The sequence below is a fragment of the Oncorhynchus gorbuscha genome, linkage group LG18, assembly GCF_021184085.1.
Source record: "Oncorhynchus gorbuscha isolate QuinsamMale2020 ecotype Even-year linkage group LG18, OgorEven_v1.0, whole genome shotgun sequence".
Taxonomy (NCBI): domain Eukaryota; kingdom Metazoa; phylum Chordata; class Actinopteri; order Salmoniformes; family Salmonidae; genus Oncorhynchus; species Oncorhynchus gorbuscha.
Genome location: NC_060190.1, coordinates 26,793,014 through 26,815,108, shown reverse-complemented (window position 1 = coordinate 26,815,108; position 22,095 = coordinate 26,793,014). Strand labels below are relative to the sequence as shown.

The window sequence follows — 22,095 nt, the reverse complement described above, 5'->3', positions numbered from 1 at the left end:
TGTTATTTTCAATAGGAGTTGGCAAGACAGCGCAATAAGATCTGGGACCCAGGGTACTTGTGGCTACACCCCATGGAACATTTTGGAGATGACGACACACTTTATTTGTATTTTTTTTCTAAGTATACTCTGTAAGACATGCAGAAAGGCATAGTGCGTGTAGCTAGTAGTATAGCAAAAGGACATAGAGGCAGATAAGAGTAGAGCAGCGCAATAGCTCTTTCCCTGGTTAACCTTTTGGAAAGATCCCAGCAGTTGCACTGGCATGACTAACTCCCTGAATAATGGAATAGGTTGGTGGGTTGGGAGTCACTTTGACTGAAGTTAGCCTTGAAAGCTATCCCCCCCCCATTTGAATTGGAAATGACAAAAATGTGTGTGTGTGGGGGGAAGGGGGAAAATACATTTATTCAAACATTCACCTGTAACTCATAATAGTTACTTTATATCAAGGCAAAATAGCAAAACATACTGAGTATTTTAGTTTCACTATAACCTTAATCTTCAGATTATAGTTATTAGATTATTATGAGATGACAACAGTGTCGTGAGGTGACTTGCATTAATCTGATCACTGTATTTATTTTATAAACAAACTATGTTTAATTGTTACCCAATTACATTTTTAATGTAACAATGAACTCATTAGGAATTTGGGGCAACATGGAATATGTTTTTCATGAGTTACCATCTCCCAAATTAAACTCTAAAGACATAAATATATATATATATACAGTGGGGCAAAAAAAGTATTTAGTCAGCCACCAATTGTGCAAGTTCTCCCACTTAAATATGAGAGAGGCCTGTAATTTTCATCACAGGTACACTTCAACTATGACAGACAAAATTAGAAAAAAAAAATCCAGAAAATCACATTGTAGGATTTTTTTATGAATTTATTTGAAAATTATGGTGGAGGTTATCTTCTCATCTCGTGTTGGTTTTCAGAGTTTCCAAACATTTCAATGTGTGGACCATGGTCTCACATCTTCTGTCACGATATGTTCATTCTTGACGAGTCCATTTAAGCACTCTGGTCGGAAAGGCGGTTCCATCACACTGACACACTATTCTGACCTCATTAGGGGCATGGCTTAGTTAATGTGCCAGGAACACGAAAAACCATTTACGACAGGGTGTGAAGGTGTCATAAAACTGGCCCAGCCCCCCACCTCTGAGGCCTTGGATCCTTGACCAGGAGAGTCATGACAACAGCAACAGAGAATGATTTTAATCTGAATAAAGAAATGATATAATACCAATATTAATCATGTCCTGTTACAGTGAATTATTCTGCTTGCCAGATCTGTTTGTGCTTGAGCCAACTCCTTTCTGTTTTGGCATGACAACGACCAAACAGTTGGCTAAAGCACAAGTACTGTATATCTGGCAATCAGTCGAGCAGAAAATATGTTGGGAGGGATTGGGATGTTTCATCATTGAGAGGTGTTTAAGGAGATCATTGTGAATGTTTCAGTACTGGCAAGTTCTTATGGATTTTATTCAGAGTGGTATGTTTCAGTACTAGCTAGTGTTTAATTGTGTATTACTCAGCACTGGGAGGTGTTTAAGGAGATCACAGAGGTGTTTATCTTGGTGCCAGCCCTGGTGGGACTGAAAGGCAACCTAGAGATGACACTGGCATCCAGACTGTCTACAGCAGTGAGTGGACACACATTGCCACACACACACTCATAGGCACGCATGCACACACACACTCGTAGGCATGCATGCACACACACAGACACTGACGCACACACACTCAATGCTGGCACGACATGTTTAATGCTCAAACTAACAACCATTTAGAGGCTGTTGCCATATATACAAAGACTTGGAATCACTGGCCACTTTAATAATGGAACACTAGTCCCTTTAATAATATTTAAATCATGTTTACGTGCTGCTTTACTCCTCTCATATACTGTATGCTATTCTACTGTAATCTACTGTACGCCGACATAGCTCTATCTAATATTTATATATTTCTTAATTCCATTCTTTTTGTTTCAGATGTGTGTATCGTTGTGAATCGTTTTTAGATAATACTACACTGCTAGATACTACTGCACTGTTGGAGCTAGGAACACAAGCATTTCGCTACACTCACAATGACATCTGCTAAATATGTGTATGTGACCAATAAAATTGTATTTAATTTAATTGAAATGTTATATCTCACCACTTTTCCTCTCCAACTCCTCCTCCCTCCTCCCTATCAGGCGAACACTGGGCAGATGGATGACCCGAAGCAGCAGTGGAGGATGGTGTGTAGCAACTTGGCTCTTATTCAGGTGACACCGACGTCTCTGTCCAGCAAACACAGCCAATGGCATTTTAGCAAACCAGTGCTGTCACTTTGGCTAGCATGTACAGTCAACCACACAAGTTATTATGGAGTGAGTTTATCTGTGAATCCAACAGAGGGCACAAGAGGGTGTCATTGTATCAAGGCAATGACATGTCTCAGTACCATGCTTCATTCTCTCTCTCTCTCTCTCTTGCTCTCTCCTCTTCCCTCCCTTACTCTAACCTTTCCCCCTCGATCCCCCTCCTTCCTTTCCTGCCTCCCATACCCTTCCCTTGCTGACTCACCTGTTCCCTCTCTCTCCCTTTCCCTCTCCCTCTCCCTGCCTATCTCTCTCTCTCCCCCTTCTCTCACTGCCAGTTTCTTATTCCCCCTCTCTCTTCCTCCATAGGTCCAGGCAACAGTGGTGGGTTTCCTGGCTGCGGTAGCCGCAGTGGGGTTGGGTGCGTTGACCAGGGGTCGTGTAGACTTTCTACAGGCTGCTGTCCTATGTGGCAGTAGTGTCACGACAGCCTTTGTAGCTGCCCTGTCCTTGGGTAGGTCAACGTAACAAAAGCACAACAGTATACTTGCCACTAGCTGATATACAAGCTCTGACTGACACCAGTAATTCTAGGTAGAATGGTAGGGAATGGAAAAGTGAACCCAGGTTGCTAGCGTGAAAGGCAAGCACCTTACCCATTGCACCAGCGTAATCCTATATACCACCCATGGTTAAGCCACTTTGTGAGAATTGTATCAGGGCTCATTAGTGAAGATTGCTACACCATGTCATCACTTAGATTGTTCCGATGTTTAGCAGCTGTATATTTACTAGGTATACCGGAAATTGAGAGAGAAAAGATAAATCTTTTGGCAATAGATGACAGCCAGGAACCCTACAAACCTTAAGAGTTGTTCTGCTGAAATGGTTGAGTAAATAAATAAAACTAAATATGCACTTTGATATGGATGATTCTATTTTAGTTTGACAGTAGGCCATAGTATGTGTGTCCACTCTCTGTATCGGTAGGACTAGTGATGGTGGGAGTGATCATCGGCTCCAGGAAGGTGGGCATCAACCCTGACAATGTGGCAACACCCATCGCTGCCAGCCTGGGTGACCTCATCACCCTCTCTCTGCTGGCCGGGGTCAGCAGCTTTCTCTTCAGGTTCAAAGGTCAGATCAATCGCCATAGAATAACTGGAATGTGCCGGAATCTGGTCGAGCTGTAACTCTCTCAACAGCCGGACCACTTATGCATATGCTCCAACCTCGGCTCGGCCGCTGTCTGTGCCCTTCCTACCTGTCATTCCTTCTTCATTGTCTGTCCCCCACTTCACTGTCCTGTCGGGGAAAAAACCTGTTAAAGTACAAAAGGACGTTTGAATCTCTGATTTCATTTTTTAAAAAATAAGCCCACATTTTATCTTAACCTTCACACCTACCACTGACTAGACCCATCTTGAAGATTGCCAGGACTGGATGCAATATTAAGCTAAGCCTAGGTAGAGTCAGAGCCATTATTATATTAAATATATGGCTCTGGGTAGAGCTATTTTCATATGCCTAGGTTCCGATTCCCTACACTTCTTCCCAAAATGGGCACTTGTTCCCCCCTCATGGATTTAAAAGTATTGGATTAATGTATGCATGGACTAGACCATAGCCGGGCATGGGCTAGACTAGATGGAGTTTCCACAATATGTTTTATACCAGTCCATGAAGGGGAATTAATGACTGCACACTTTGAGGAGAAGGGTAAAGAATCCAACAGAAGCCCAGGTGCTTGGTAGAAAAGAGTTGATTTAAAACTGATCTCTCATTGTTTCCAGCTGGAATAGACTATGATCATAAAGTAGATATTTTACATCATCGTTATTTCATTTTACATTAATTTCCTTTCCAGGCAATAAAAAATCTTGTTGACCTTTGCAGTGAATAAAAATTCTTACGCCTGACAAGGCCAATGAAATCTGCATTTCGCCGGAAGCCCTGCCTTCCACAGGTGACAAGCCCAAGGCTCGGTCGGATTCATTCCTTTAATTCTTCTGCTCTTCACTTCGACGTGAGCAGCAACGATTGACACGACTAAAAACAAACCCTTTGGGAACATTTTGTGGTAGTGCGTGCTCACCCCCTGGGCTTTGTGGGCTGGAGTTTTTGTATTTGTTCTCCTAGTTTCCTAACCACAAACCAATGACTTTTTCTTCGTATTGCTTGGCCTGGCTGTAGCAAAGAATAAGATCGCTGACGTGACCGAAAAGACAGGCTAACAAGCCAGGTTTGGGTTCACGACCATGCCCAAATGAATATAAAGATACCCACATGTGTTGCCTTGTATGTCTCAACGCATGCTCTGGCTGCCCTCACTTGAATCAGTTTGTGTGCGGGACTAGGGGATGAAGTCAGTAACAGTGGCTTGCCCGCGGCTGGAACTGTTCCCTTAGTCCAGGGCGCAGGTTCTCTTGACAATCGTGTAGCATTCTTGAGGGGGCTTGGTGTTTCTGATAGTGACTTCCTCTCCCTGGTGCCCGTACCTCGGCTGAGTCTGAGTTGCTGGACGCAGAGATGGATTGGGTCTGGTTGGAGCAAATACCTTGTCTGCCTGGGTGTGGTGTACGCGGTTGCTGTCGCCAGTTACGGGAGCCTACTCGAAGAGAGAGGGTGGCAATGTTCGGTGTGTACCCCTTGCTGCCTATGTCTGCCTCGGTCAAGCACTGCTTGCCTCTCTTCCCAGACTTGTCAATGATGGGTCCGGTCCTACCTCAGTGATCCGGTCCTATGCAGACTTCCGAGAACAGCCTAGCTAAACAAGTGCTGCATAGCGTGCTAGCCAGGTTAGCTAACTCGCCAAGCTATTCCTGCCACCCCACGTGGAGTTGCTAGGGTAGCTCTCTTGTTTAATATATGTAGCATTAAGTCGCTATCTAGCCTAGCTTAGACAAACATCTCCTGGCTAAAGTTGGCTAGCATGCATAACTTCTGGTGAATGAAACTTCCTAGCTTTCCCCCAGGATTATGGCAACTCATTCCTATTTCCAATTCCTGGAGTGGGAGGGAGTGGAGGAAGCGGGGCTTGCGTGCACCTCCGATAAGGAAGAAGCCCCCGAGCACTTGGCTTGGTTAACCCACGGAGCAGGGGGCCTTTGCACGGGTCTGAGAGACCAGTGCGCCCCTCCACAAAAACATTACCGTGACAACAGTACCTCCACATTTGGGTACAGCCCAAACGGGGTACTTTATTTATTTATCCGTTATTTTACCAGGTAAGTTGACTGAGGACACGTTCTCATTTGCAGCAACGACCCTGGGGAATAGTTACAGGGGAGAGGGATGAATGAGCCAATTGTAAACTGGGGATTATTAGGTGACCGTGATGGTTTGAGGGCCAGATTGGGAATTTAGCCGGGACACCGGGGTTAACACCCCTACTCTTACGATAAGTGCCATGGGATCTTTAATGACCTCAGAGAGTCAGGACACCCATTTAACATCCCATCCGAAAGACGCCACCCTACACAGGACAGTGTCCCCAATCACTGCCATTGGGACATTTTTTTAGACCAGAGGAAAGAGTGCCTCCTACTGGCCCTCCAACACCACTTCCAGCAGCATCTGGTCTCCCATCTAGGGACTGACCAGGACCAACCCTGCTTAGCTTCAGAAAGCAAGCCAGCAGTGGTATGCTGCTGGCTTGGTCCTATTGACAGATGTAGGATCTTAATTTGGTCACTCTTTTGTTGTTGAGAATTTTCCTGTAGTGTATTGAGGTTTAAAAAGGCATCTACAGCTTATAATTTCCACTTTAAAATGTCCGACTTGATTTGCCTTGACAAAAATAGTATCAACCCCTACAACAAAAATTCCATGAATTATAATCCACATAATAATTCATTTCTTGTTGCTGACTGACCAGGACCAATCCTGCTTAGCTTCAGAAGCAAGCCAGCAGTGGTATGCAGGGTGGTATGCTGCTGGCATCAGCCATCGCCAGAGCCCGGGCTTTGTGCAGGCTATATAGTCTCAAGGAAGCACAACGTATTTATTTATTTTATTCTACCTTTCTTTAAATAGGCAAGTCAGTTAAGAACAAATTATTATTCACAGGAATAATAATTCCTAGGAACAGTGGGTTAACTGCCTTGTTCAGGGGCAGAACGACAGATGTTTGTCTTGTCCAGGCCGGCTCGGTCCTCCCCTCCCGCTCCGTGGCTTGACGACTCATTGCGAGCTCACAGAACAGGGCTCCGGGCAGCCGAGCGGAAATGGAGGAAAACTCGCCCGCCTCCCTGCGGACCTGGCATCCTTTCACTCCCTCCTCTCTACATTTTCCTCCTCTGTCTCTGCTGCTAAAGCCACTTTCTACCACTCTAAATTCCAAGCATCTGCCTCTAACCCTAGGAAGCTCTTTGCCACCTTCTCCTCCCTCCTGAATCCTCCTCCCCCTCCCCCCCCCTCCTCCCTCTCTGCAGATGACTTCGTCAACCATTTTGAAAAGAAGGTCGACGACATCCGATCCTCGTTTGCTAAGTCAAACGACACCGCTGGTTCTGCTCACAGTGCCCTACCCTGTGCTCTGACCTCTTTCTCCCCTCTCTCTCCAGATGAAATCTCGCGTCTTGTGACGGCCGGCCGCCCAACAACCTGCCCGCTTGACCCTATCCCCTCCTCTCTTCTCCAGACCATTTCCGGAGACCTTCTCCCTTACCTCACCTCGCTCATCAACTTATCCCTGACCGCTGGCTACGTCCCTTCCGTCTTCAAGAGAGCGAGAGTTGCACCCCTTCTGAAAAAACCTACACTCGATCCCTCCGATGTCAACAACTACAGACCAGTATCCCTTCTTTCTTTTCTCTCCAAAACTCTTGAACGTGCCGTCCTTGGTCAGCTCTCCCGCTATCTCTCTCAGAATGACCTTCTTGATCCAAATCAGTCAGGTTTCAAGACTAGTCATTCAACTGAGACTGCTCTTCTCTGTATCACGGAGGCGCTCCGCACCGCTAAAGCTAACTCTCTCTCCTCTGCTCTCATCCTTCTAGACCTATCGGCTGCCTTCGATACTGTGAACCATCAGATACTCCTCTCCACCCTCTCCGAGTTGGGCATCTCCGGCGTGGCCCACGCTTGGATTGCGTCCTACCTGACAGGTCGCTCCTACCAGGTGGCGTGGCGCGAATCTGTCTCCTCACCATGCGCTCTCACCACTGGTGTCCCCCAGGGCTCTGTTCTAGGCCCTCTCCTATTCTCGCTATACACCAAGTCACTTGGCTCTGTCATAACCTCACATGGTCTCTCCTATCATTGCTATGCAGACGACACACAATTAATCTTCTCCTTTCCCCCTTCTGATGACCAGGTGGCGAATCGCATCTCTGCATGTCTGGCAGGCATATCAGTGTGGATGACGGATCACCACCTCAAGCTGAACTTCGGCAAGACGGAGCTGCTCTTCCTCCCGGGGAAGGACTGCCCGTTCCATGATCTCGCCATCACGGTTGACAACTCCATTGTGTCCTCCTCCCAGAGCGCTAAGAACCTTGGCGTGATCCTGGACAACACCCTGTCGTTCTCAACTAACATCAAGGCGGTGGCCCGTTCCTGTAGGTTCATGCTCTACAACATCCGCAGAGTACGACCCTGCCTCACACAGGAAGCGGCACAGGTCCTAATCCAGGCACTTGTCATCTCCCGTCTGGATTACTGCAACTCGCTGTTGGCTGGGCTCCCTGCCTGTGCCATTAAACCCCTACAACTCATCCAGAACGCCGCAGCCCGTCTGGTGTTCAACCTTCCCAAGTTCTCTCACGTCACCCCGCTCCTCCGCTCTCTCCACTGGCTTCCAGTTGAAGCTCGCATCCGCTACAAGACCATGGTGCTTGCCTACGGAGCTGTGAGGGGAACGGCACCTCAGTACCTCCAGGCTCTGATCAGGCCCTACACCCAAATAAGGGCACTGCGTTCATCCACCTCTGGCCTGCTCGCCTCCCTACCACTGAGGAAGTACAGTTCCCGCTCAGCCCAGTCAAAACTGTTCGCTGCTCTGGCTCCCCAATGGTGGAACAAACTCCCTCACGACGCCAGGACAGCGGAGTCAATCACCACCTTCCGGAGACACCTGAAACCCCACCTCTTTAAGGAATACCTAGGATAGGATAAAGTAATCCTTCTCACCCCCCTTAAAATATGTAGATGCACTATTGTAAAGTGGCTGTTCCACTGGATGTCATAAGGTGAATGCACCAATTTGTAAGTCGCTCTGGATAAGAGCGTCTGCTAAATGACTTAAATGTAAAATGTAAATGTTGTCAGCTCGGGATTTAATCTAGCAACCTTTCGGTTACTGGCCCAATGCTCTAACCACCCAGGGTGAGAGTAATAGGTTTGCTCTCTGTCCACAAGGAGGCACCCCTCCCCATAGGTGGCTCATTTCTGGGATTCATTGCTGATTCCTGCCTGTAGCTCACTAGTCCCTATGAGGCATAGCTGCCGGAAGTAGGGGTGCTGAGGGCAGCAGCACACCCTGGAAAATCTCAAATAAATGAATAATAAGAATTTTTGCACAAAAGTAGTGCACTGGGCCTTTAATAGCCCTGTATAAATGCCATGGGCCATTTAACTTGGTGTCCATTGGGGCCGGCTTGGGGCGGGATTTCCTTTCCCCATAGTTCCTTTCCCCCTTTCCCCACTGAAAAGGAATGTAAAGGTATGACTATAACTACTGTTTCCTGAAGGCGGGAAACGAGGTACAACACAACTATGGGGAAATGAATTAAAGGAACAAATCTGAGCCTCGGCTTATCACCTGTGGAAGGCTGGGCTTCCAGCCAGGCGCGGATTTCATTACCCTTGTCAGGCGTAAGTACGACACCCCATAGTTGTGTTGTACCTAGTTTCCCTGCTTCAGGGAACAGTAGTTATAGTCATAACATTCCGTTTTGCTGGCTATTGCAGGTCTGCTTGATAAATGTCTAACACAGTGCATCGGGTGTGTTCCAGACACACATTTTCTTATTTTATACCTGTGTATGTGGAATGTGCTCACTTTCTCACACACACTCGCTACCTGTCCTGTCTTCCAGAGATGTGGTACCTGCCTGTGCTGGTGTGTGGCTTCTTCCTGGTTCTCATCCCGCTGTGGGTGGTCATTGCCCGGCGCTCTCCTCCAATTAGAGAGGTCCTGAGGTCTGGGTGGCAGCCTGTCATCGTAGCCATGTCCATCAGCAGGTAAAGGCCTGGGGCTTTCAACAATCTATTGTTATTCAATCAACATTCTATCAATATTCAATCAATGTTCTATTAATGATCTGCAAAAGACTCAGGAGTTACCAACTAGTTTCCTTCAAGGAGACAAGCGTGCAGCATACACACTTAAAGTGCATCTTGAAGGACTTAATCGCTTACTCTTTCCTCACCTTTATCTAAACTGTTTTGATATAACTGGACAAGTAAAATATACTTCTCAGTAGGCTTCTATGCACCATATCACTTTCATCTATCCTCTCCTTTCAGATCAGTGCAGATAATTAAAAAATACTTTATTATGTCACCTTTCAGCTTTGGACACGTTAAGTGACGTTTGTGTCCCATTGTGTCCTTTTAAACCACAGTATCGGAGGCCTTATTCTGGACAAGACCGTGAGCGACCCGAACTTTGAGGGCATGGCGGTGTTCACCCCAGTAATCAACGGTGAGTGGGACCGAACCTTACTCCTCCAACAAATGAAAGGGCGGGACCTGTGTGTAATTCAATGTTGAATGTTGAATAGTTCCTACTTCCTCCTAACTAACAAATATCCTCAAGAAACCACCCGAGAAACAGCTGTCCCACTGGGAAAATACTGGTTGAATCAACATGGAAAACTGATTGGATTTGCAAAAAGTCGTCAACATAAGGGCATTTAGTCTTTTTTTTAACACAACTTTTAACCTAAATCCAATGATATGGTGACATTGTTGTTGGTTTCACGATGAATTCATGTTTGTTGACAACTCCGCCAAATGTAAATCAAAACTAGAAGTTGAACTTACGTCTGTGCCCAGTGGGGTATGGGAAAAACTAGAAACAGGTTTAACCTTTTTGCAATGCTGTTTACCATTACTAAATATGTCTCTCGTCAAGCCACCATTAAATCTAATTTGTGCTCATGTTGGGAAATGGGTTCGAGTCGAGAAGCCATAGCTTAATTGGTCTCAAATTGTTATAAACACAGCATTACTTTACATATGCTTGTTATCCTTAGCCTGTCCACTACTGTAAGATATTATGTAAGCTTAAATGTAAAATCTGGTACTCTTTTCCCTCAAAGACAACATCTGGTTTTCTTGGTAGAGAGATATATGACGTATGACAAAATAGATGGGCGTGGGATCTTGTCCTATTTAAACAGTCTTTGAAGTATGACAGTAAATTACAATAATTTGTGCGATTATTTACAAAGGCACAACGGCTTAATGCAAAGCATCTAAATGGCATCAACATTTATTTCATTAGTCATAAGTTGGTTTTCACACAAGTTGCAGAGTGCCATGTCACTAAAGGCCTAGTCTGTGATATCTACAGCCATTTTTGACCATGTAAATTAGGGATATATACCCATTAATTGTGAAGAATGTCACTTATAAATGCACGAGTCTTGAAAGCCATGACTACGAGGCCTCCCGAGATGTTCATTACTTATACGGAATAAAAGGACGCTAATTTAAGCCACTCAGCAGCCTAGTCAGAACATCAGAGGGGAAGGAGGAGAGTAATTGAAGTTCCCACATCTTCTGTAAATAAGACTCTTAGTATGGCGATGTTTGTTACCCATGGCTAGCCACCATCGCTGGAAAGGAATAACAAGAGGGTTTACATAAACCTCAGCCTGTTTAGAATGACAACTATGCACTCTCTGCTTCGGATTTCCTCTATACTGCATATTTTCCAGCCTCAGCTAGCGATACCAAAGGTTTTCGCTTTTATCTGCATTTCAAGACAGGAAGTACATTTGCATTGCCATTCAGTGATTCTTTCTCTCTCTCGCTCTCTTTCTCTCTCTCTCTCTCTCCCTCCATCACTGTTTTATGTCTCTCTCGCCGCTCTCCCTCTGCCTCCCTCACAATCTCTCTCTTCCTCTCTTTCTCCTGCCTCCAATCACTCTCTCCCTCTCCTCCTCTCTGCCTCTCCACCTCTCTCCGTTCCTCTCAACCCCATCCAATAATATGCAAGACTTAGCTGTTGGCTGTGGAAGCATGCATGGCTGTTGAGAATGTCATTTTAAGAGCTATTGCAGGGAACTACAGCGAGACACGCTCAAGGCTATTTATTAGACATGTTTGTATTCCTCTCGGAGAGATGCGCCCCAAGGCAATAAGATATGCATTTATCATCCCATCACATGTTTCTGAGTGAGGATGTTGTTAAGATTATAAGGACCATATTGAGTTTTTCATGACTGGATGATACAGTCTTCAACAACACCTGCAGCGTTGTGCTCTCTACCACGCTTTTAATACTTCTCTGATTTGAAGAGAAGCGGTATAATCTCATGGATACAAGATCATGCTCTCTCTTTGCACGAACTCACTTTAAAGACATGCCATTACAGTTACAGCCGAACAAGCCCTACTTGAGGAACTATAAAAAGTTGCAGAAAACCAAAACTACCTACAATTACCTTAAAGATGCTTCATAACCTTGAAAATACCTATCATTTATTAAACCCAGAGCTCAAGCCTAAATATGGAACAGACCATTTCGACAAATGATCCCAGAAAAAAAAGTATATTTCCAATGATTGTTCTGTTCCATCCCTTCACCCAGGTGTGGGAGGTAACTTGGTGGCCATCCAGGCCAGCCGCATCTCCACCTACCTCCACTACTGGAGCATGCCTGGGACCCTGCCCTCCAAGATGGCACAACACTGGCCTGGCCCCTGCCTGACCTTCTGCTCCTCAGGTCAGCAGTCAAAACACACTTCAACTTCAAACACACACATACAGTTGAAATCGGAAGTTTACATACACTTAGGTTGGAGTCATTAAAACTTGTTTAAAACTTGTCCAGGTGCACTTTTTTTTGGACAGCAGTGGCTTCTTCCGTGGTGTCCTCCCATCGACACCATTCTTGTTTAGTGTTTTACGTATCGTGTATCGTAGACTCGTCAACAGAGATGTTAGCATGCTCCAGAGATTTCTGTAAGTCTTTAGCTGACACTCTAGGAATCTTCTTTCTTCTTAACCTCATTAAGCATTCTGTGCTGTGCTCTTGCAGTCATCTTTGCAGGACGGCCACTCCTATGGAGAGTAGCAACAGTGCTGAACTTTCTCCATTTATAGACAATTTGTCTTATCGTGGACTGATGAACATCAAGGCTTTTAGAGATACTTCTGTAACCCTTTCCAGTTTTATGCAAGTCAACAATTCTTTATCTTAGGTCTTCTGAGATCTATTTTGTTCAAGGCATGGTTCAAATCAGGCAATGCTTCTTGTGAATAGCAACCTCACATTTTGTGCGTGTTTTTTATAGGGCAAGGCCGATCTAACCAACATCTCCAATTTTGTCTCATTGATTGGACTCCAGGTTAGCTGACTCCTGACTCCAAATATCTTTAGCCTAGGGGTTCACATACTTTTTCCAACCTACACTGTGAATGTTTAAATTATGTATTCAATATAGACAAGAAAATACAATAATGTGTGTCTATTGTTGTGATTTAGATGTAGATTAGATCAAATTTGATAACTAATTTTTGCATAAATTCAGGAATTCCAAAGGGTTTACATACAAAAACATATGTATTCTTAACACTACCAGCATCAACTTAATTTTGCTTGTGCAAGTATTCATCCCCATTTTCAAAGGGCCTCTCTTGTCGGACATCTACCGTTGAAGTCGGAAGTTTACATACACTTAGGTTGGAGTCATTAAAACTTGTTTTTTCAACCACTCCACAAATTTCTTGTTAACAAACTATAGTTTTGGCAAGTCGGTTAGGACATCCACTTTGTGCATGACACAAGTAATTTTTCCAACAATTGTTTACAGACAGATCACTTCACTTATACGACCCAGTGTGTCAGAAGTTTACATACACTAAGTTGACTGTGCCTTTAAACAGCTTGGAAAATTCAAGAAAATTATATTAGAATCTTCTGATAGGCTAATTGACCTCATTTGAGTCAATTTGAGGTGTACCTGCGGATGTATTTCAAGGCCTACCTTCAAACTCAGCCTCTTTGCTTGACATCATGGGAAAATCAAAAGAAATCAGCCAAGACCTCAGAAAAAAATAGTAAACCTCCACAAGTATGGTTCATCCTTGGGAGCAATTTCCAAACGTCTGAAGGTACCACGTTCATCTGTACAAACAATAGTATGCAAGTATAAACACCCTGGGACCACGCAGCTGTCATACCGCTCAGGAAGGAAACAGACCACTGCTCCAAAACCACCATAAAAAAGCCAGACTATGGTTTGCAACTGCACATGGGGACAAAGATCGTACTTTTTGGAGAAATGTCCTCTGGTCTGATGAAACAATAAAAAACTGTTTGGCCATAATGACCATCTTTATGTTTGGAGGCAAAGCCCTGACCTCAATCCTATGGAAAATTTGTGGGCAGAACTGAAAATGCGTGTGCGAGCAAGGAGGCCTACAAACCTGACTCAGTTACACAAGATCTGTCAGGCGGAATGGGCCAAAATTCACCCAACTGACGGTGGGAAGCTTGTGGAAGGCAACCCAAAACATTTGACCCAAGTTAAACAGTTCAAAGGCAATGCTACCAAATACCAATTGAGTATATGTAAATTTTCGGACCCACTGGGAATGTGATGAAAGAAATAAAAGCTGAAATAAATCATTCTCTCTATTATTCTGAGATTTCATATTCTTAAAATAAAGTGGTGATCCTACCTGACCTAAGACCGGTAAAGTTTACTAGGATTAAATGTCTGGAATTGTGAAAAACTGAGTTTAAATGTATTTGGCTACGGTGTATGTGAACTTCCGACTTCAACTGTAAATAGAGATGGTTAAATACCCACACGAACACACAACATGACACAACACTGCCCTGACCCTTGCCTGACCTTCAGCTCCTCAGCTAACCAGTCAAAACAAACTTCAAAAGTAGCACAAACAGTAAAAAATACAATTTTGACAACTGCACACATCCACACACAATTTTACTTACCCATAGCAGTTGTCTTGCACACTTCCTCCGACCTAGACAGTAATAACTTTTTAAAGTTTTAGATTATTTTTTATTAATTTACCAAGAGTGCTGTCATTTAATCCAAACCGTTTTTAAGTCCTCAAATTTTCCTGTTTACATCCACAGGGGTCAACAGCAAGTCAGCCAGAGTTCTGGTCTTCCTGGTGGTTCCGGGTCACCTGCTCTTCCTCTACACCATCCACTTACTGAAGGGGGGCCACGGCGCCCTCACGTCTGCCTTCGTCTGCCTATACCTGTGTGCAGCCCTGCTACAGGTCAGATGTCAAATATATATGTACCACAGACATTAAACTAGCTAAACCATAGACTGTATACAACTCTTACTGTAACAGCTGACATACTGTACATTGAAAAATCTATAGCTGACATATGGACGTAATAATAATGAATTAGAGTGCAATTATTCATTTAGGTTTTTGGGTTTATAAACTTCAATGATAGAAACCAAATAGGAATTGTTTAGAAATGAGGGAAGAATGAGTTTCACACCCCTGTGTTAGTTATAGTATTTTATTCTATGTAATTTCGTTGAACCTAGTTATTCCATAGTGACACGCTGCAAAAAGAAATTAGGACACCTTTATTGCCATAAACCTGTGAACTTTGTTAAAAAGTTAGGTCCATTTCATGGAGGAATGTTTATTTTCTTGACATATCTTTTTGTGTTTGGATGTCACACATTAAGGAGGGTTTGAGTCCAGGGAATCATAGCTGCACACTAAGAAAATCAGTTGGATGACTTTATCACGTCAAGACAAAACAATGGCCTTAGTAGAAATGTTTCATAAAAAAAGATTGACAGTTTTTCAGCCCTCTTGCTTGGCCAAACTCCAGCGCTGCAATTCAAACCACATGTTGCTGAAACAGGTCGACCAACAGACTGACACGTCTGTCTAGAACACGACAGTGTTTTAGTCCTGCTGTTTCTCACATCAAATTGTCTTTTTCAGTACAGTTGAAATGACCAGTGTTGCAACTTTTCCGTGTAAACCTGATAGCCGCTTATCAGTAGGGGACGTATAAATATAATTATACACCGTATACAGCAACAAACAGATGTGGCTTACAAAAACCATATGTGATATAAATGTGCGGACTTGTACAAGAGCGTATGTGTAATAGTAACTATCTAAACCTAGACCGTATAAAAAACAAGATCTAAACCAAGAGGCAATGGAATGATTACTGCTCAATAAAGATTGGGTTTGACTAAAGTCCAGCATACACAGTGGGTTGTCAGGCCCAGTGTTGCCAAATTACTGTATCAGTTCTTCTTCTCAGCATTGCTCCATGAACATAACCAAAGCTTAATCGTTCAGGACCAACCAGTATGAACATAACAGTGGCATAAAATGGAACAGAGGAGCGCTTGTTTGGTAATACAGTTGAAGTCAGAAGTTTACATACACCTTAGCCAAATACATTTCAAATCCATTTTTCACAATTAATGACATGTAATCCTAGTAAACATTACCGGTCTTAGGTCAGGCAGGATCACCACTTTATTTTAAGAATGTGAAATGTCTGAATAATAGTAGAGAGAATGATTTACTTCAGCTTTTAGTTATTTCATCACATTCCCAGTGGGTCAGAAGTTTACATACACTCAATTAGTATTTGGTAGCATTGCTTTAAATAATTTAAACTTGGGTTAAACGTTTTGGGTAGCCTTCCACAAGCTTTCCACAATAAGTTGGGTGAATTTTGGCCCATTCCTCTTGACAGAGCTGGTGTAACTGAGTCAGGTTTGTAGGCCTCCTTGCTTGCATATGCTTTTTCAGTTCTGCCCACAAACTTTCTATAGGATTGAGGTCCTTTGTTGTCCTTAAGCCATTTTGCCACAACTTTGGAAGTATGCTTGGGGTCAACGTCTATTTAGAAGATCCATTTGCGACCAAGCTTTAACTTCCTGACAGATGTCTTGAGATGTTGCTTCAATATACCCACATAGTTTTCCTACCTCATGATGCCATCTATTTTGTGAAGTGCCCCAGCCCCTCCTGCAGCAAAGCACCCCCACAACATGATGCTGCCAGCCCAGTGCTTCACGGTTGGGATGGTGTTCTTTGGCTTGCAAGCCTCCCTCTTTTTTCCTCCAAATATAACGATGGTCATTATGGCCAAACAGTTCAATTTTTGTTTCATCAGACCAGAGGACATTTCTCCAAAAAGTACAATCTTTGTCCCCATGTGCAGTTGCAAACCGTAGTCTGGCTTTTTTATGGTGGTTTTGCAGCAGTGGCTTCTTCCTTGCTGAGCGGCCTTTCAGGTTATGTCAATATAGGACTCGTTTTACTGTGGATGTATATACTTTTGTACCTGTTTCCTCCAGCATCTTCACAAGGTCCTTTGCTGTTGTTCTGGGATTGATTTACACTTTTTGCACCAAAGTATGTTCATCTCTAGGAGACAGAACGTGTCTCCTTTCTGAGTGGTATGACAGCTGCGTGGTCACATGGTGTTTATACTTGCGTACTATTGTTTGTACAGATGGACGTGGTACTTTCAGGCATTTGGAAATTGCTCCCAAGGATAAACCAGACTTGGCTGATTTCTTTTGATTTTCCCATAATGTCAAGCAAGAGGCACTGAGTTTGAAGGTAGGCCTTGAAATACATCCACAGGTACACCTCCAATTGACTCAAATTATTTTAATTAGCCTATCAGAAGCTTCTAAAGCCATGACATAATTTTCTTGAATTTTCCAAGCTGTCTAAAGGCACAGTCAACTTAGTGTATGTAAACTTCTGACCCATTGGAATTAAGATACAGTGAATTACAAGGGAAATAATCTGTCTGTAAACAATTGTTGGAAAAATTACTTGTGTCATGAACAACGTAGATGTCCTAACTGACTTGCCAAAGCTATAGTTTGTTAACAAGATATTTGTGGAGTGGTTGAAAAAACAAGTTTTAATGACTCCAACCTAAGTGTATGTAAACTTCCGACTTCAACTGTAGATGTACGACAAGAGAGGCCCTTTGAAAATGGGGATGAATACTTGCACAAGCAAAAATAAGTTGATGCTGGTAGTGTTAAGAATACATGTTTTTGTACGTGAACCCTTTGGAATTCCCAAATTTATGCAAACATTTGTCATCAAATTTGATCTAATCTACATCTAAATCACAACAATAGACACACATTATTGTATTTTCTTGTCTATATTGAATACATCATTTAAACATTCACCGTGTAGGTTGGAAAAAGTATGTGAACCCCTAGGCTAAAGATATTTGGAGTCAGGAGTCAGCTAACCTGGAGTCCAATCAATGAGACAAAATTGGAGATGTTGGTTAGATCGGCCTTGCCCTATAAAAAACACGCACAAAATCACAAGAAGCATTGCCTGATGTGAACCATGCCTTGAACAAAATAGATCTCCGAAGACCCAATATTAAGAATTGTGACTTGCATAAATCTGGAAAGGGTTACAGAAGTATCTCTAAAAGTCTTGATGTTCATCAGTCCACGATAAGACAAATTGTCTATAAATGGAGAAAGTTCAGCACAGTTGCTACTCTTGTTATGCTGGTGAATGAGGACCCAAAAGCGACTTAACGAAAACAGAGTCTTTATTCCAGTATATGACAAAAGTAATAATCCTGGATATATCAAGGAGAAAACAAAACAGGAAAAACTGAAATCCACTCGTAGTAGCGAGGACTGACTGGAGACTCGACCATAGACTGCAGGTTGCTTCGGGAAGGCACCGACCGTAGCAGACTAAGACACCTGCTCATACACAGCATCTGAAGAAGATAAAACACGACAGGGCGAGACAAGGACACAGAACAGCGAACATCATACAAGGATCCGACAAGGACAGAAGCGGAAAACAGAGGGAGAAATAGTGGCTCTAATCAGAGGGCAAAATAGGGGACAGGTGTGAAAAGAGTAAATGAGGAACAGCTGGGAGCAGGAACGGAACGATAAGGAGAGAAAGCGAGAGAGGGAGAGAGGGAGGGGAAGAGAGGGATAGAAAGAGGGAAAGAACCTAATAAGACCAGCAGAGGGAAACGAATAGAAGGGAAGCACAGAGACAAGACATGATAACCAATGACAAAACATGACAACTCTCCCTAGGAGTGGCCGTCCTGCAAAGATGACTGCAAGAGCACAGCGCAGAATGCTCAATGAGGTTAAGAAGATTCCTAGAGTGTCAGCTAAAGACTTACAGAAATCTCTGGAGCATGCTAACATCTCTGTTGACGAGTCTACGATACACAATACGTAAAACACTAAACAAGAATGGTGTTCATGGGAGGACACCACAGAAGAAGCCACTGCTGTCCAAAAAAAACATTGCTGCACGTCTAAAGTTTTCAAAAGTGCACCTGGATGTTCCACAGCGCTACTGGCAAAATATTCTGTGGACAGATGAAACTACAGTTGAGTTGTTTGGAAGGGACACACAACAATATAAATGGAGAAAAAAAGGCACAGCCCACCAACATCAAAAGCTCATCCCAACTGTAAAGTATGGTGGAGGGAGCATCATGGTTTGGGGCTGCTTTGCTGACTCAGGGCCTGGAGAGCTTGTTATCATCGACGGGAAAATGAATTCCTAAGTTTATCAATACATTTTTCAGGAGAATGTTAGGCTATCTGTCCGCCAAAAAGTTGGGTGATGCAACAGGGCAACGACCCAAAACACAGAAGTAAATCAACAACAGAATGGCTTCAACAGAAGATAATATGCCTTCTGGAGTGGCCCAGTCAGAGTCCTGACCTCATTCCATTAGAGATGCTGTGGCTAGACCTCAAGAGAGCAGTTCACACCAGACATCACAAGAATATTGCTGAACTGAAACAGTTTTGTCAAGAGGAATGGTCCATAATTCCTCCTGCCCGTTGTGCAGGTCTGATCCGCAACTACAGAAAACGTTTGGTTGAGGTTATTGCTGCCACATCATTTTTCCACCCTGCACTGTGAATGTTTACATGGTGTGTTCAATAAAGACATGAAAACGTTGAATTGTTTGTGTGCTATTAGTGTAAGCAGACTGTGTTTGTATATTGTTGTGACCTAGATGAAGATCAGATCACATTTTATGACCAATTTATGCAGAAATCCAGGTATTTCCAAAGAGTTCACATACTTTGTCTTGCCACTGTAATATGTTTATTGTTATTCACAGGTGGTGATTCTGCTGTACACGGCTGACCTGATGATGCGTTGGATGTGGCGGCGGGGGCTGGACCCGGACAACTACTCTATCCCGTACCTCACGGCTCTGGGGGACCTGTTGGGCACTGGCTTCCTGGCCCTGACATTCAGAGCCGTTCTTTTGGGCATTTCCTCTGGGATGAAGGGGGTTTGAGAGAAGGGGCTAATCCATCAGCCTATTTCTGTCCAACATGGTCTTATTGAATATATTCAAATAGAGACATTTAGCTATTGTAGTTATATGTCAGTTATGCTGACGCATTATATGTTGTTCTGTTCATCCATAAGCAACTCTGTTCAGGTCATATTTAAGTGATAATGTCCGAGAAGCCAATGTTCAGAGGCTATATTGGCAGGGTTGTTGTTAGGCCCGAGACGAAATGCCAATATACACCGGCTTTGAGAACATTATCACTTTTATACAACAGGTTACCAACATATTCATATAATGATTGACATATATGAATTAAAAACGTCATTTTCATGAATTTATTCATACCATTTCATCCTTCTACAAGATATAATCCCGACACAAATCTAGGGTTGCTATCCAAGCCGTTCTATCGGTTCGATTGCCAGAGACGCGTTCCAGTCGTTCGTTCTAAATGTTCCACTGCCATACCGACTGGCAACGTTCTTATTCCTTGCTTGCTAGCTAGCCAATTAGTGCTAACTTACAGTCAAGTCAAAAAGTGACACAATCACAAACACAGTAACACAATTACTTCAAACTGAAGCTGGAAAGCCTGAAAACTAGCTGCACTTGGTTTTGTTTGACCTTGTTTCAATTTACATTTATTTGTATATAACCATAAAAATGATGCCAGCTGATTCATTATTTCGACTGGCTAAGACACGCTTCCCGTCTTGTCCCGTTCATTACTAAATCAAATCAAATTGTATTGGTCAGATACACATGGTTAGTAGATGTTAATGTGAGTGTAGCGAAATGCTTGTGCTTCTAGTTCCGACAATGCAGTAATAGCCAATGAGTAATCTAACCTAACAATTACAAAACTACTACCTTATACACACACAAGTGTAAAGGGATAAAGAATATGTACATAAAGATATATGAATGAGTGATGGTACAGAACGGCATAGACAAGATGCAGTAGATGGTATCGAGTACAGTATATACATATGAGATGAGTAATGTGGGGTATGTAAACAAAGTGGCATAGTTTAGTGGCTAATGAAACATGTATTACATAAAGATGCAGTAGATGATATAGAGTACAGTATATACAAGAGTAATGTAGGGTATGTAAACATTATATTAAGTAGCATTGTTTAAAGTGGCTAGTGATATTTTTCCATCAATTTCCATTATTAAAGTGGCTGGAGTTGAGTCAGTGTGTTGGCAGCAGCCACTCAATGTTAGTGGTGGCTGTTTAACAGTCATTACTCATGTATATACTATACTCTATATCATCTACTGCATCTTTATGTAATACATGTCTCACTCATTGAGATAGAAGCTGCTTTTCAGTCTCTCGGTCCCTGCTTTGATGCACCTGTACTGACCTCGGACTTCTGGATGATAGCGGGGTGAACAGGCAATGGCTCGGGTGGTTGTTGTCCTTGATGATCTTTATCTTCCTGTGACATTGGGTGGTGTAGGTGTCCTGGAGGGCAGGTAGTTTGTTTCTGGTGATGCGTTGTGCAGACCTTACTACCCTCTGGAGAGCCTTACGGTTGTGAGTGGAGCAGTTGCCATACTAGGCGGTGATACAGCCCGACAGGATGCTCTCGATTGTGCATATGTAGAAGTTTGTGAGTGCTTTTGGTGACAAGCCGGATTTCTTCAGCCTCCTGAGGTTGAAGAGGCGCTGCTGCGCCTTCTTCACGACGCTGTCTGTGTGGGTGGACAAATTCAGTTTGTCCGTGATGTGTACGCCGAGGAACATAAAACTTACTACCCTCTCCACTACTGTCCCGTCGATGTGGATAGGGGGGTGCTCCCTCTGCTGTTTCCTGAAGTCCACAATCATCTCCTTTGTTTTGTTGAGGATATTTCCTGACACCACACTCCGAGGGCCCTCACCTCCTCCCTGTAGGCCGTCTCGTCGTTGTTGGTAATCAAGCCTACCACTGTAGTGTCGTCCGCAAACTTGATGATTGAGTTGGAGGCGTGCATGGCCATGCAGTCATGGGTGAACAGGGAGTACAGGAGAGGGCTCAGAACGCACCCTTGTGGGGCCACAGTGTTGAGGATCAGCAGGGTGGAGATGTTGTTACCTACCCTCACCAGCTGCGGGTGGCCCGTCAGGAAGTCCGGTACCCAGTTGCACAGGGCGGGGTCGAGACCCAGGGTCTCGAGCTTGATGACGAGTTTGGAGGGTACTATGGTGTTAAATGCTGAGCGGTAGTCGATGAACAGCATTATCACATAGGTATTCCTCTTGTCCAG

At 43.7% G+C, this 22,095-nt stretch overlaps 1 protein-coding gene across 1 annotated transcript; it reads left to right on the top strand.

Annotated features, from left to right (window-relative positions):
* The first annotated feature begins 1,434 nt into the window (after positions 1-1,434).
* On the top strand, positions 1,435-20,679 carry LOC124003570 (solute carrier family 41 member 1-like). Its single transcript, XM_046311927.1, has 9 exons — positions 1,435-1,662; positions 2,223-2,294; positions 2,700-2,844; positions 3,321-3,467; positions 9,371-9,515; positions 9,899-9,978; positions 12,094-12,228; positions 14,617-14,765; positions 19,654-20,679. The coding sequence occupies exons 1-9, from the start codon at positions 1,633-1,635 to the stop codon at positions 19,834-19,836; spliced, it is 1,086 nt and encodes a 361-aa protein (XP_046167883.1). The 5' UTR covers positions 1,435-1,632; the 3' UTR covers positions 19,837-20,679.
* Positions 20,680-22,095: the final 1,416 nt, after the last annotated feature.

Bases quoted from the DNA above. Each gene is read 5' to 3' on its own strand.
- LOC124003570 (XM_046311927.1), top strand. From the start codon at position 1,633: ATGACACTGGCATCCAGACTGTCTACAGCA. The intron at 2,295-2,699 runs GTGACACCGACG...CTTCCTCCATAG, and splicing joins GCAACTTGGCTCTTATTCAG to GTCCAGGCAACAGTGGTGGG. The intron at 14,766-19,653 runs GTCAGATGTCAA...TGTTATTCACAG, and splicing joins TGTGTGCAGCCCTGCTACAG to GTGGTGATTCTGCTGTACAC.